The sequence below is a fragment of the Gracilinanus agilis genome, chromosome 3 (assembly GCF_016433145.1).
Source record: "Gracilinanus agilis isolate LMUSP501 chromosome 3, AgileGrace, whole genome shotgun sequence".
Classification (NCBI taxonomy): domain Eukaryota; kingdom Metazoa; phylum Chordata; class Mammalia; order Didelphimorphia; family Didelphidae; genus Gracilinanus; species Gracilinanus agilis.
The window spans coordinates 529,726,824-529,744,182 of NC_058132.1; the positions used below are offsets into that span (position 1 = coordinate 529,726,824).

Consider the following 17,359-nt stretch of genomic DNA (forward strand, 5'->3'; position numbering starts at 1 on the left):
TACATATGATGATCCATCTGTGAATAAGGTAATATCAGGGTCTTTCATTGGCTTATCGTCTAAATCAGGTCTTGTTTTATGCATGATGTTAAGTGCATCTTCACAGATGTGTAGACTTTCTCCTTCCAGAGGTAAATCTGGAATCAGAGTAGCAGGATTTATGTTTCTGCACCGGTGAAAAGTTATATTTTCACTAGCCAACAGAATCGCTTGGTATCTTGATAATCTCTGAGAAGTGAATGCCTGTAAGTTGGTGTTTCTTAAAGTAGATTACACTTGGTGTGGGGAAAATACTTTCAGTTCACTCCCTAATACCAAGGATGAAGATTTTCTAATCATGATGGCTACAGCAGCTATGGCTTTTAAACAACTAGGCATACCACAAATCATTGAATCTAACTTAGAGCTGTAGTAAGCAACAGGTCTAAGTCTATTTCCAAATGTTTGTGTGAGAACACTGGAGGCTATCCCTTTGTCTTCATGCACATATAGTAGGAATGGTTTGTCATAATCAGGGATACCTAGGGCTGGAGCTGATAGAGTAAGTGATTTCAATTTCTCTAATGCATGGATATGTTCTTTATTCAGCTTTAACGGTTCTGGAACTTCCTTCTTGGTTAGCTCTATCAGAGGTCTTGCGATGTAAGCATAACCTGGATTCCAGTTTCTACAGAAGCTCGTTATTCCTATGATTGCCCTGAGTTGCTTTTTGGTCTTAGGCAAACTCAAATTTTGTATATCTTGTGTTCTCTTTTTGGAAATTTTTCTGGAGCCTTTCTCTAGGATGAATCCTAAATAATTTACTTTTTCCTTCACGAATTGAAGTTTCGATTTGTAAATTTTATAGCCCCTTTTGCCTAGCTCTTTGATCAAGTGTACGCTATCAGTGTAACAGACTTCAGCAGATGGTGACAAGCGCTGGTGCATCAAAGCTAGAAAAAACTATATCACCCCAATTCTGTATTCTACAGTAAATAGCCGACTACTCTGAGAAAGGACTCCTCTGTGATGAACTGGAAATTGCAGAACATGAAAAACATATGTACAAAAACTAAACAATTGACCATAACCTGGATTTTTTTAATGTTTAATAATATAGGTTAATTATAATTATAAACTTTAGAATCTGTGTTTTGCATTTTCCACAGTTCTTTTTATGGCAAGATTATTTAATCAGATTTAGCTCCTAATTGTACCAAAGAAGAAGACCTTTAATAATTGAGCTAATTAACAGAAATCAATTTGTCACTGCTGAGAGTGGTTCAAATTTGGCCTCAGACTAGCTGAGTGACCTTGGGCAAGTCACTTAACCCCCATTGCCTAAGCCCTTACCACTCTTCTGCCTTGGAGCCAATACACAGTATTAACTCCAAGATGAAAGGTAAGGGTTTAAAAAAACATATAAAACAAAACTATAAAAAAATCATCATAAAGGTTTTAAACTCAATCTTTTGCCTGTTGTAATACTTTATTACAAGATCTCATCTCACTGAAAAAAAGAAGTTGCTAAATCTTATGTGATCCTCACTGTGACTTCTTGTTACTTAACCACCTCTTTCTGATAAAGGTAGTTTTCTCTGAGGAGAGAGCTTCTGGATTTTCATTAAGACACTCCTGAGACTTTTCATTTTGGAGTTTCTTGCAAGAGAAAACTGGTGGATTCTTCATTTTGCACTTCCATAATTTCACTTAGAATTTTTTGAAATATACTGTCCATGTTTTTAAAAATTCAATTTTCAAAGAGTCTTCTGATTATTAAATTACCTATGTCTTGATTTCCAGATCAGTTGCTTTTTATATCAGATAACATACATCTAATTCTTTAAATAATTATCAAGTTTCCACCATCGTTTTGAGAAAAAGAAACAAAGAATTACAGAACCCATGAGTCACATAGCAAACAAAGCAAGGTTAAAAATGTGCTATTTTGCATATTAGTCCATCTGACATATCAAGTGGGCAACATTCTTCTTGATAATTCCTCTGAAATCATGACTGAACATTTAGTTGACCTTGATCAGTTCTCAAGTCTTTCAAAATTGCCCATTTTTACAAAACAATGTTAAAATAAAAATTGTTCTTTTGTTTCCACCTCATTCCACATCAACTCACACATGTCTTTCTTTCTATACCTCTTTGAAATTATTTTTTTCCTCATTTCTTACAGGTCAATAATATTTTCCTATATTAATATTCCACAATTTATTTGATTACTGCCAATTGATGAGCATCCCATTAGTTTCCAGTTTTTTGTCATCACAGAAACAGCTGCTGTAATTCCAAACTGATTTCCAAGACGGTTGGATCCATTCATAGTTCCACCAACAGTGCAATGTCTATTTTTCCACAGCCCCTCCAACATTTGTCATTTTTTTTGTCAATCCATTGTCTATGAGGTAGAATCTCAGGCCCTTTCACTTGCATTTCTCTAATTATTTGTGATTTTTTCCATTTAGCTATAGCTAATATATATGTATATATATTAGCCTAGGTTTCTTTCTTTGAAAATTGTATGTTTATTTTCTTAGACCATTTGTTTGTTTTGCCCATTTTATCTTCTGTGAACAATTTCTACATTAGATTTCTTCTATTCAATTTTTAAATTTTTTTTCTAATAGTTATCTCATGGTGTAATTGATTTTTGATTATATTCTCATTTTATGGGGGTTTTTTCCTTGTTTAGAGTTAACACTTTCTCTTCTAAGCTATTTATTCTCCCTCCAATTCATTCACATAAAACTTTTATTTCATTTTTTTATCTCTTGAATCATTTCTTCTAGGTATTTGTGTGCCCCTTTCTCAAAGTCCATTTTTATAGTCGTTAATGGAATTATTCTCTCTTTCTTTTTATATTATCTCTAGATCTACCATAATCTTTTACATAGGCCGGGGGCTTTTTTTGGTTTGCTCATCTCTCTAGCTTTAGTTCCTGAACTAAAAGCTTTATTCCAGAGTCAGGCTCTTCCTCCTGCTACAATTTTGAGTAGAATGGTTGGCCCTGCTTCATTTTACCTTCAGGCATATGAATTACTGTACTAATCCTCACCTCCTAGAGCTAAGCCCCCTGAGAGTGTTGAGTTTTCAAACTCCTTTTAGACAGAATGCTAGCAATTTCAGAGTCTCCACATAGCTGCCAAAATATTCCTAAAACACAAGCCTGACCATGTATGTCACCACCTTGCCCAATAAAATCTATTGGTTCCTTACTACCTCTAAGATGAAATACTAGCTCCTTTATCAGACACTTAAAAGTCCTTCACAGCCTATATCCAACATAATTTTCCAGTCTAATCCTGTATCATTTTCTTTCAAACCAGATTCTCAAATCTGCCTTTGCACAAGCTATCCCCACACATAGGATGCACTTTTCCCCTCAGCCTAGGCTCTTTTAGTCAGGTTTTTCTCAAAGTTTAACTCAAACATCACCTCATACGTGAGGTCTTTTCCTGATTCCTCAGAAGCTAGGGCTTCATTCCCCTCTCCCTCCACTACCAAAAAGGAAAAATTAATTTATGATCATTTTGTATATACTAAATACGTATACATATTGTCAACCCCAAAAGAATGTAAACTACCTGAGGTCAGGAACTGTTTTATTTTTGTCTTTGTATCTCCAGCACCTATCATAGTGCCTGGAACAAAGAAGGTGCTTAATATATGTCTGCTAATTGAATGATCATTGTGCAATAAAATTGTAAATTGATTTATTCCAAATGGTTCATTAACTCAATAGAAAAGGGTATATTAGTTACCTATTTTATTCTAAGAATAGCAATTTCAGCAATATTTCACAATTTCATCCTTCCATGAAGAAATAGTTAATATCTATGGATTTAACAAAGAAATCAACCACCAACTTTACTTAAATTTGTTTTTCCAAATGCCTAGTGTCCTATAAAGGTAAAGCTCTCAGAATAATTAAATAGAGGTACTAGTATTTTGACAGCTAGCATCAGCTCAGTTCTGTTTAAGGGTACTACTTTGAAAAAGTTGCATATTATCATCTTGGCTTTTTTTTAATATTAAGCTTTTCAAATGGAAATAAAGCTGGCTACTACACAAATCTATTAAAGGTGTGAACCTGTTTTTTATCTCTGGCCCATGGGTTTAAATTTTCTTTTGTCCCCTAAAATATGCCTAAAGGCTAAAGTGCAAGTTAAATTATATTCAGTGTCCTATTCCTTGGCCATCATTAACTCAATGGTGCTATGGCTACTTTGTTTGGAGTTTCAACCATTTTCACTTCACCACACAAATTAGTTCTTGGATACAATTAGGCCTAGCATAGTAGTCACATTTACTTCTTTTATCTTCCTCAGTGTGGCATAGGGGAAAAGAGCACCAGACTTGGAGTCCAAAGACCTGAATATGAATCCCATCTCAAAGACAATTACTAGTTAGCTATTATTATGAGTAAGTTAAAATTTCTTAAGAGGCTCAGTTTCAGAACCTATCAAAATAAGGATAATATTATTATACATATTATTTACTGGGAAGAAAATATTTAGCAAAGCTTAGTGATATAATACTGTTATTGTATAATAATTAATTATACTGATAATATTATTATTCTTTACAGACACAATCCTGTGAAAAGTATCAACGTCCTGAAAGACCTTTGGGTTAAGAATGATGAGGACCACACCAAAAAACTATTTTTGGCTGTACTAGGGGCAAGGAAAAACAAAGAAAGATAAGCCTCTCTCAAAATGGTTTGACAATGTTAATAAGACAAAAAGAAAGCACAACTACTCAATTACTTTTGCATTCATTTTCCTTGTAAAAATGAAGAATTCTGACAGAAAATAATTAAAGAGGAATTCAGGCCAAGATCAATAAGATCGTGAGAAGATTTATATGTTCTAAATAAATCAAGCCTAGATGAATTACACATCATGATACTTAAAGATTATGAAAATATGGTTGCTGAACTGTTATTTATCATCTTCAAGGAATGGTGTGGAATGAAAGAGCTGGGAGACAGAAGGCAGTAAACATAACAACTTCAAAAAAAGGGGGGGGGGGGTGGAATCGACAAACTATAACCTGGAAACCATTAGAATTTCTGGGGAAATTGCAGCGATTAACCAACAAGCACTTACTAAATGTTTGGTATATTCCAAACAATGTGCTACATGCTGTGAGTACAAAGAAAAAGCAAAAACCATACCTGTGCTCAAGGAGCTTACATTCTTAGATAAAATATACATATGTCTATATGATACATATGGAATATACAGATAAAAATCTTAACAGGGAAAGCACTAGCAGTCTTAGAACTGGGAAAAACCCCTATAGAAGATGGAGTTTGATCTAAGTCTTGAAAGAAGCCAGGAACACTCACAGGCTGAAGTGAGGAGAGAAGTCCAGGCACAGGTAGTGCAAAGGCAGAAAGAAGAGAGATGAAGCTTAATGTGTGCAGAATGGCAAGTGTGCCAGGACGGCTAGACCTCCGAGTATATGGAGAGATATAATATACAAGTCTAGGAGTCAATCAAAATGTGAAGAGCTTTAAATGCCAAAGAAGAATTTTTAATCAAGCAGAGAGGTAACTGAGAACTACTGGATTTCACTAACTTGGGGGGATGAGAGGGAGTGATGGGGGTCAGACCTGTGATTTAACAATCACTTTGGCAGCAATGTGGCAGACAGAAGAGAGTGGGGAAGAGGTCTCATGCAGGATAATATAATAGAAGGCTATTGCAACATGATGTCTCTGTGAATTGAAAGATGAAATATATGTAAGAAACACTGTAACAAAAGAAAACTACCAAGATTTGGCAACTGAGTGGTTATGTGAGGTAAGTGTAGTGAGTGAAAATGAGGAAAGGAGTAAAGAATGCCACAGACACTGGTATTCATCATAATAGTAGTAGGGAAGTTTGGGTAAAGATTAGCTGGGAAGAGGAGCAATAATGACAAGTTGTTTGAGAAATAGTGAGTGTGAAATACCTGAGGAGCATCCATTTCTAAATGTCTTATAGGCAGTGCAGAATGAACTGGAAGTCAGAAAATACTAGTTTGGATATACAGATCTGGAAATGATGTTCATAGAGATGATAACAACCCTCAGAGCAAAAGAAATCACCAAGCAAGAAATAATATAAATTGAAAAGAGAAGAAAGCCCAGGAGAGAGCTTTAGGGGACACACATAGATCAATGAAGAGGAATGATTCATTTGGAAGTCTTCTCTCTCTTTTTTTAATAAAACAGAAAAATACTGTTATATAACTGCCTTTCCTCATACCTATAAGACAAAACCATTTGATTAACAAAGTTTGCTCTAAAATTTGAAAATAAAGTAAAACTCTTTCATAGCATGATACAAATGAAGATCCAGCAAAAAGAGACCTAGAAGGAACAGTTAGCCATGATAGAGTAGGGTAATGAAAACCAACAAAAGTTAATTTAGTAGGTTGTAGGGAGTGAGCATGGATTCATGAATAATAAGTCACAACATTTCCTATTTTCAATAATTACTAGAATGGCCAACAGAGTAATGCTATAGTCGTAGCCTATGTGGAATTCAATTAAAGCATCTAAGAAAAAGCCAACATAGTATCTTTATGAATGAAGTGGAACAAAAAAAAGATTTCTCTATTTCACTATGGGTAGGTAATTTTATAAATGGTTAAAAGACCATGTCCAAAGAATATCAATTTTAAAAATGATGTCAGCCTACAGAGAAATCTCAGGGATCTGTGATGCTCATAAATACATAAAGACATGAGTAATGTTCATCAAAAATACAGATAATACAAGTCTAGTAGGGTATAGTATATTTCTTAGATGGACCCAAAACTCTCAGATGTAATGACAGTCAGGCCAGCTAGGGACCAAAGTAAATAGAGTGCTAGGCCTGGAGTCAGGAAGTACTGGGTTTGAATATGGCCTCAGACACTTCCTAGCTTCATGACCCTAGGCAAGTCACTTAACCCCCATTGCTCAGCTCTTACTGTAAAGGGTAAAAGAAAAAAAAAAAGATGTAATATAGCCCAAATTAAACAAAATAAAGGTCCTTAACTCAGATTCAAAAACGTACCAATAGTAGTATAAGTAAAAGGTATGGCCAAAAGAGTTCATTAAAAAAAAAAAAAAAAAACAAGGGTAAAGGAGTTGGCAAGCTGATGAAGTAGAGAATAAGACAATTTAGAACACAATATCAAAAGTAATGCTGAGATGAAGGCAGAATGATCTCACTGTATACAAACTCTTGCTTGTCAATGGTCCTTTCTGGTGGGTTCCTCAAATTACAAATGCTACAAAAGTGATCTGAACCCTTCTGTTGCAAATTAAGAAACACTGACTCTTGTTCACACTATTTTGAGTCTATAAAAAGGCAGCATGGTAAAACAGAAAGACTAATGGATTTGGAGTTAGGAGTTCTGGGTTCAAATACCAGCTCTTCTGCTTAGGTGTACAACCTACGAGTCACTTAAACTCATTATACCTCATTTCCTCTGGGGGATAGAACTCAACGTCCTCTGAGAAACTTTACAACTCAAGAAAATCTACAATCCACTGGTCCCATATACATTTTCTACCTTCAAAACAAAGACAGATGAACAAAATGATTAAGACTCTACTGACATCTAGTGGTCTTATATGAGTGATTTTTTTTTTTTTGCTTAATTATTTCTGATAATGGTCAATGGTGAGGGATGACTCATTTAGAAATGTTTTTTTTTTTATAAAACAGAAAAACTGTTATAACTGCCTTTTTTATTATTCTTCTAATATATGAATCCTCATACCTATGATAAGCCCATTTAAGCAACAAAGTTTGCTAAAATTTTTGAATGTTTTTCTGTATCAATAGAAATGAAAAAGAAAAAAACAAGTAAAATTGAGCTTAAGTTGAAGTCAGTGGCACTTAAGATCAAAGTGAATAATTAACTACTGTTAAACAATAAAAGGAAGTTAAAATAAATGTCTGTCTTGTTTTGGATTTTTCAGTTGGATAGATTATCATCTCTATTACTTTAAAATAAAAATTCCTGAAGCCCCAGAAAAATAATATCAGATCTAAGATTCTTTACTAATCTGCTTACATACAAAAATTGAAGAAACCTTTTTCCTTCTTTTTTTTTTTTAAAGCATCCTAGAGAATCTCAAAATAAGAGATCTTCAAAAGGCTATACCTCTCATCATCTCTTATGCTTTGGTGAACAACAATATTTTTAAAAGACAACTGAAAAGATGGGTTGCAAGAAAAGATATCATCAACCTAGCAAAAGAAATGGTCACCAGTATTCATTAAGACAAAAAAAATCGCCAATGATGAACAGCTATTATACGATATTATTAAGTGAACTCAGAGAAAATCTTGAATTGTACTATGTAAGTTATATCTAAATATAGTTGTCTGATGATAAGAGTACAATGTTAAATAAAGATACAGCTAGAGTAAGAATTATTTTGGAAAACTGTTAAACACATGGTAGAATTTTACAATAATTTGTAACCTTTGGATTCACTTGGCTAGTTCACTAGCTGATAAAAGAATATGTATTCTATAGATGAAGTTTATGTACCTAAAATAAAAATCAGTCCACCTGAAGAAGACTTCATAATAATCTCTTTCACAGAACAAAGAATCTTATAGTTGGGAGACACATTAGCACTAATTCTCACATCTCAAAGAAAATGAGACCAAGAGAAGTTATAACTTCCCAGGCCATTCAATAGCTGCTTAGTAGATGAGGCTAGAATAGAGCCCAGAGTTTCTGACCTCACTTTCTATGCTTTTTCCCACTTCTTCATATTACAATTCGGAAAATAGCTATTATATTCTTTCACTTATTATTTTACAATCAGCAAAGGACTTAAAACTACATGAATGTTGTTATAAGAAATTATGTATTCAATTTTGGGTCAATTTTCATAAAAATCCTGATCAAAGGCAAACAAAATATTCAAGGTAACTCCAGTATTCCCTACAAATAGCATTTTCCATGGGAACAGCTGTCATGACAACCATTTTTAAACCACTTGACTTCTCTACCTGTGTTTTTGCCCCCTGGATAATTCAAAGATACTTGAACTGATTTCTCCCCTTTTGCACAGAAACACAAATACAAATTAACAAAATGTTCTGTTAAAACAGAACCTTCTGAAAATGGTTTGTAGAGTTTCAGGTTCTAATTGGTCTCCTGTCAATTTTACCATTAAGTGATTTGGGATTTGAAGGAACTAAAAACTAAATGTTAAATATTTTGCAGATTTTAAAAAGGACAAACAGGAAAATAATTATTATGGGGATTTTCCACCATTATATTGTCTTTGTGGCAATATGAAATGTCATTAATATATTCTAATCAAATTCCACCATAATACCATGAAAACTACTAATTGTTTGACTAATCACCTAAAATATAAATCAAATAGTCAAGGATAATTGAAACAACATTACCTGACCTATTTACCATACATACCACTTATAACTATTCTTGCCAAAAGAAACCTACTCTTTTTTTAGATGGCTAAAATAAAAATTTTGAAATATTATGAAAATAAGGTTAATAATTGGTACTTTTAATTACCAATACTTATTATGTGATAAATGAAAAATAAGAATCACATATCTTTTTTAGCTTCTATCTCAAGTTAGGAGAGACAACACCTACAACAGATCAAATGTCAGGATGAATAATTAGCTCAGACTTTCTGTTTGCAGAAAGATTCCTGGGAAGAACTGTGGCAGTAAGTAGTATACCTTAGGCTTTATATTGAGACTTCTTTCAGTTACAATCCAAAAATAAAACCAAAGAACTTCCACTATTATTTACCTTTAACGAAAATGGGTAGCTACAAATTCTAGCTCTTAAAAAGATGTAAAACCCCTTTTACATGAGGCAAAAAGCATCACAGGGAACTAATGGTAGTCATATAATAGTGCAGTTTATACTAAGACTCTCATAGAAGAAATGCCAAGCATGAATCAGTTATAAATACCAAATTAAATCTATATATTTAATATGTTTAATATAGTTGATTTTCTAAATGTTCAAAATATGACTTTTTATTATCAATCACTAAGTTATTAGTTTATGTGGATTATTTTATATACTTCATATGAGATCAATTTAAACAAAAAACAAATTGGAATTTTCCCCTTAACCGTAAAAAAAAATACCTTTAATATAGGCCACAAGCCACAGAATTCATTATATAATGTCTACACTAAATAAAAACTTCACAATTAAACCAGGAGATACATTCAAAACTTACCACTTTTTTAAAGTCATCCTCTGCTTCATCAAGCTTTCCTTGCTTAAGTAGTAAGTGACCTCTCTGTAATCGTGCCTAGAAAAAAATAAATATTTAAGATATTTTGAAATTCTAAATTCTTATTAAATCCTACAGAGTTTGAGGAAAGAAGAGTGGTGGTGGAAAAAAATTTTAATATTGACCCCAAATTAAAAAATAAAGCAAAATCAATGTTGAGACCCTTTTTTTTCACCTAAAATCAGAAGAAATGCAAATAACATTCAATTTCTTCTTTTTCTAGATCTATGATTCTATAGACACCTTTAGAAACTTAAGAGAACAAGACTGAATGTTATTTGCATTCTTCTGATTTTTAGAAAAATTCTTCCACACTTCAATGATAAAAGCTATTTGCTTTAGCATTTTAAAAAATTCTAGAAGTAAATATTTCTGAAATAACTCATTAAGAGCCCTAATTCAGCCCAATAAACCAGACCACAGAATCAATATTCTTCAAAAAATGACTGACAAGAATGAAAAATTAAAATTCTCTCTGAAGATTTTAGATACTACAGTCACCTAGGTTATCCTTGTATGAGCAGTGGGCTATGTGTTGCCCTAAGAATATGTTCTCCAAAAGTCCCATGGCCAAGCAATGAGCTAGTTTCAAACATGCTAAAGTGTATCATCCCTGGAAAGTCCCAACCTTGACCCCCTGCTTCTGTTAAACTGTGCCCCTGAGTATGTTCCAACATGCTATAGGTGTTAAATTGTGGTTATGCTATTTGCTAACTGGGTCAAAAGCTGCTATGCCAAGATAAAGGTATTAAAGTTGTGAACTATTTTCTGATTAGGTAAAACTTTAGCCTGTAAGTTCTGGTTCCCCAGTTTCTGGGGGGGGCAGACAGGGAAGGGAGGTGGAGAAGGGGAACTTGTGGTTAAAGCCAATAAAAGACTAGGTTCAACCAGAAGAAGGTGCATTTGCCTTATGATTAAGAGTTAAACTGTCTTTTCTGCTCATAACTTCTGATTCTGAAAGTTTATTCTGAGAAGTGGATCTCCATGATGGGTGGTCTCCACCCCTGTTCCACACACTTGACACCTCATTTTACCCCATTTCACACAACTAGTCAGTTGCCAAATCATGTAGTTCCCACCTGTATTACATCCCTGGCATCCATCACCACCTTTGCTTAAACTACTAAAGTAATCTTCTAATTGGTCTGCTTGCCTCAAGTCTCTCCTTTCTCCATGCAGCTTCCACAGACGTGACAAAGTGATTTTCTATTTTTTTGTCAAAGTTTTATAATATACATAATTATTAGTATATGGTACACATATAATGTATAAACAAGTAAATACATAAATATTGGAGGCTTGTACTCAAAATCTTTTCACTGATAGGGAACGTAATCAAAAAGTTTTGGAGACCATTGGTCTAGGCTTCAGTTCTGGGCTACAAATGGCTTTTACTCTAAACAAGGTAAACTAAAAACTAAAAGATTAATCTGTATCTATGTATCATATGCTTCTTTTTAAAGTTTTCTGATATTTATTAACTCTACAGGTTTTTTGGCCTAATCACTTTAATAAGAAATTTAATTTAATAAGAAATATGTGTAAAGATACCAAAGCTTGTGAGACCAAAATAGTGGAAATAGCAATTCTTCTAAACCCTTCCAAATCTCCCTTCAAACAACCTGAAACTAAAGCCTCAAACATAATTTTGGAGCAGTTTTCCAAACCAGAACACCTTGGAGGATTAACACAAGAAATCATCTCACTGAGGTGCGAGGGAAAGGAAGTCTCAGCAGGTAGCAGTAAGCGCCACCCCGGCAAATCATGTAAGATCCTACCCTATCAGCAGAGAGGCCTCAACTTGACTCAAAAGACTCCACCCTTGAAGCTCACTAGCAGCAAGGGTCTGTCCCTGGAGTTGTCCAGCAGTAAAACTTGGGCCTTCATTTATTTAAAATTTTTTTTAAGTTTGAACCAAATGGCATCATTTCCTTCCTCCCTCCCCTCTCCTATCCCCAAGATGAAAAATAATTTAAGAGAGATTTTACAAGTGTAATAATGCAAAACATTCTCCCATATTAGTCATTTTCTGGAAGAGAACTCAAACAAAAATATATATATATAAAGAAATAAAGTGAAATATAATATGTTTCAGTCTGCATTCAGAGTCCTTCAATTCTTTCTCTGGAGGCAGATGGCCTAAAAACTGGCAGCCAAAAACACAAAAGTGATCTTGAGCTGTACTGAGAAAGGCACAGCATCCAAAACTGGAGAGGCAACAGATCTCCTGGGTTTTGCCTGTCAGACCCTATCTGGACCACTGTGTTCAGTTTTGAATAATGAATTTTACTAAGAACATTGTTTAGCAAGAGAATGTCTAGAGCAGAAATTCTTTTGGGGAGGGGGGAGATCAGGTTTAATTTATTTTTTCCATGGTTAGATAATTCATGCTTTTTCCCATCCCTCTTCCCTCCTCCCTCCTGGCACTGACAAGCAGTTCCATTGGGTTATACATGTATCATTGTTCAAAGCCTATTTACATGTTATTCATCTTTGCAGTAGAGCGAGCTTTTAACTTGAAAATCCTAATCATATCCCCATCAAATCACATAATGGATCTTATGTTTTTCTTCTGCGTTTCTACTCCAACAGTTCTTTCTCTGGATGTGGATAGCATTCTTTCTCATAAATTCCTCTGGATTGTACTGGGTCATTGCATTGCTGCTAGAAGTCCATTACAATTGATTGTGCCATAAGGTATCCATCTCTGTGTACAATGTTCTCCTGGTTCTGCTTTCACTCTGTATCAATTCTTGGAGGTCTTTCCAGTTCACATGGAATTCCTCCAGTTCTTTATTTCTTTTAGCACAACAGTATTCCATCACCATCAGATACCACAATTTGTTCAGCCCAATCGATGGACATCCCCTCGTCTTCCAATTTTTTGCCACCACAAAGAACGTGACTATAAATATTTTTGTATAAGTCTTTTTCCTTATTATCCCTTTGGGGTACAAACCCAGCAATGGTATGTCTGGATCAAAGGGCAGGCAGTTTTTTAAAGTCCCTTGGGCACAATTCCAGATTGCCCTCCAGAATGGTTGGACTAATTCACAACTCCACCAGCAATGGTGGCATATTTATACTATGCCATTCACTGAAGATTGAGGCTCAGTGGATTGAGAGCCAGGCCTAGAGACTGGAGGTCCTAGGTTCAAGTCCGGTCTCGGACACTTCCAGCTGTGTGACCTTGGGCAAGTCACTTGACCCCTATTGCCCACCCTTACCACTCCTGGGCCAAGGACGGTCCCTAGCCTGGATGAAAAAGGAGGAGGATTGGGCATGGGGCTAGCAACCCCACCCTGTAAAAACTACATCTGCTAAAGAAACTGCAACCTAAATTAGGGGCAGCTGGGCTAGCTCAGTGGATTGAGAGCCAGGCCTAGAGACGAAAGGTCCTAGGTTCAAATCCGGGCTCAGACACTTCCCAGCTGGGTGACCCTGAGCGTCTGTGCGACCCATTGCCTACTGGTTGTGGCCCTATGCTCCTAGAATGGAGTCCCAGGATAAAAAAAAAAAAAAAAAAAAAAAATTCACTGAAGAACACATATACCTCGAGCCCATTTTTATGGCATAGGGCAGAGAACCTATCAATAGTCTATTAAAATTTGAAAATATTTTACTGTTAAAATACACAACAGCTCACTTTTTTTTTTAAAAAACTCTTACCTTCCACCTTAGATTCAATACTGTGTATTGGTTCTGAGGCAGAAGAATGGTAAGGGCTAGGCAATAGGGATTAAATGACTTGCCCCATGTCACACAGCTAGAAAGTGTCTGAGGCCACATTTGAACCTAGGACCTCTAGGCCTATCTCTCAATCTACCTTGCCACCCAGGTGCCTTGCCCTCCCAACACCAAGCTCATTATTTTAAAAATAGCAACATGTTTTTAAATCATGAAACTAAGAAAAATGTTTAGCAAATTGATCTCTCATAACACTAGGAAACTAATATAACCTCTACGTTTCTCAAGCCTAAGAGACAGTCTCAAAAGAGAGGTTTAACCTCATCTTAATAGTTGGATTTTATACCAGCCATATCTGTACTATAAGCTTATATATTTTAATACTACAAAACTGTAATTACAATCAGAATTTGTGTAATAGCCTCTCTCAATTACTCTGACATCTTCAACTCTTTCTCATAGTTGAAGGATCACAAATACTAACTCAAATGTTTCTTCCCATTAAAAATGTCACACTTGCCAACATTTTTAGAGATTAATTGTACAACTATCTTGCAAAAACTATTTTGCCTCTTCCTTCAACCACCTGTTCTTTTCTTCACAATGACTTAAAGTCCTTGCCCTCTTGTTTCTGAAATCAGTTCTCTCAAAATAGAAAATATATTTAAGTAATTATATCTATATAAAAAACCTAAATCTCAAATATAAAAGATTAAACTAACAACGCTACAATAGAGAGAAACTATCAACCACCACTTGATGGATGGTGTTTTCTCTTTTTTTTTTTAATCCTTACCTTCTGTAATTACATCCTGATAAAAGGCAGTATAGATAATGAGGAAATAACAGTACTCAACATGTACCCACCAAATCGTATAGCGTCCAAATTTCTAAAGGCAAAATTGGCAGAGCTCAAGGAGGAAATAGATAGTAAAACCATACTAGTGGGAAATCTAAATATTCCTGTATCAGATCTAGATAAATCAAACCAAAAAATAAATAAGAAAGACATGAGATGAATGAAAATCCTAGAAAAATTAGATTTAATAGATACATGGAGAAACATAAATAGGGACAAAAAGGAATACCCCTTCTTTTCAGCAGCACATGGTACATTCACAAAGATTGACCATGTAGTAGGGCATAGAAACATGGCAAATAAATGCAAAAGAGCAGAAATAATAAATGCAACCTTTTCAGATCATAATGCAATAAAAATAATTGTAAGGGAACATGGACAGGCAAATCAAAAACTAATTGGAAATTAAATAATATGATTCTCCAAAATCAGATAGTTAAAGAACAAATCATAGAAACAATTAATAATTTCATTGAAGAGAATGACAATGATGAGACATCCTACCAAAATCTGTGGGATGCAGCTAAAGCAGTACTCAGAGTGCATAATTTATATCCTTGAGTGCATATAACAACAAATTGGACAGGGCAAAGATCAATGAACTGGGCATGCAAATCAAAAAACTAGAAAGGGAACAAATTAAAAATCCCCAGTTAATAACTAAATTAGAGATTATAAAAATGAAAAGAGAAATCAACAAAATTAAAAGTAAAAAAAACTACTGAATTAATAAATAAGGCTAAAAGCTAGTACTTTGAAAAAATTAATAAAATTAACAAAGTATTGGTCAATCTACTTAAAAAAAGGAAAGAAGAAAACCAAATTATCAGTATCAAAGATGAAAAGGGAGACCGCACCTCTAATGAAGAGGAAATCAAGGCAATCATTAAAAACTATTTTGCCCAATTTATATGGCAATAAATATAGCAATTTGGTGATATGGATGAATATTTACAAAAATATAAATTGCCTAGATTAACAGCAGAAGAAATAGAATACTTAAATAATCCCATATCAGAAAAAGAAATGCAACAAACCATTAAAGAACTCCCCAAGAAAAAATCCCCAGGACCAGATGGATTCACAAGTGAATTCTATCAAACCTTCAAAGAACAACTAATAACAATGCTATACAAACTATTTGACACAATAAGCAAAGAAGGAGTTCTACCAAACTCTTTTTATGACAAAAATATGGTACTGATCCCAAAGCCAGGTAGAACAAAAACAGAGAAAGATAACTACAGACCAATTTCCTTAATGAACTTTAATGCAAAAATCTTAAATAGAATACTAGCAAAAAGACTCTAGCAAGTGATCACAAAAGTTATTCACTATGATGAGGTGGGGTTTATAATAGGAATGCAAGGATGGTTCAATATTAGGAAAACCATTCACATAAAACCAACCACATCAACAAACAATCCAACAAAAACCACATGATTATCTCAATAGATGCTGAAAAAGCCTTTGACAAAATACAATACCCATTCCTACTGAAAACACTAGAAAGTTTAGGAATAGAAGGGTCTTTCCTAAAAATAATAAATGGTATATATCTATAACCATCAACAAACATCATCAACAATGAGGATAAATTAGAAGCCTTTCCAATAAGATCAGGTGTGAAACAAGGATGCCCATTATCACCTCTATTATTTAACATTGTACTAGAAACACTAGCAGTAGCAATTAGAGAAGATAAAGAAATTGAAGGTATTAAAAAAGGCAATGAGGAGACTAAGCTATCACTTTTTGCAGATGATATGATGGTCTACTTAAAAAATCCTAGAGAATCAACTAAGAAGCTTGTAGAAATAATCAACAACTTTAGCAAAGTTGCAGGATACAAAATAAATGCACATAAATCATCAGCATTTCTATATATTTCTAACATATCACAGCAGCAAAAGGTAGAAAGAAAAACACCATTTAAGATCACCCTAGACAATATAAAATACTTAGGAATCTATCTATCAAAACAAACACAGGAATCATAGGAACATAACTACAAAACACTTTCCAAACAATTAAAACTTGATCTAAACAACTGGAAAAACATTGAGTGCTCATGGGTAGGACAAGCTAACATAAGAAAAATGACCATTCTATCCAAATTAATTTACTTATTTATTGCCATACCTATCAAACTACCAAAAATCTTTTTTACTGAATTAGAAAAAACTATAACAAAGTTTATTTGGAAGAACAAAAGATCAAGAATATCCAGGGAAATAATGAAAAAAAAATGTGAAGGAAGGTGGCTTAGCAGTACCAGACATTAAGCTACACTATAAAGCAACAGTCATCAAAACAATACGGTATTGGCAAAGAGATAGAAGGGAGGATCAGTGGAATAGACTTGGGGTACGTAACTTCAGCAATTTTTGGGACAAAAATCCACTATTTGACAAAAACTGCTGGGAAAATTGGAAAACAATATGGGAGAGATTAGGTTTAGATCAACATCTTAACACCCTACACCAAGATAAATTCAGAATGGGTGAAAGACTTGAATATAAAGA

The 17,359-nt window shown here is 34.2% G+C and overlaps 1 protein-coding gene across 1 annotated transcript in view; it reads right to left on the reverse strand.

Moving 5' to 3' along the window:
* Positions 1–17,359, reverse strand: part of DNAJC3 (DnaJ heat shock protein family (Hsp40) member C3) — a 91,418-nt gene that overhangs the window by 38,626 nt on the left and 35,433 nt on the right. Inside the window, exon 4 of the mRNA XM_044670567.1 lies at positions 10,232–10,306. Coding sequence (XP_044526502.1) covers positions 10,232–10,306 — 75 coding nt within the window. The remainder of the gene's footprint in view (positions 1–10,231; positions 10,307–17,359) is intronic.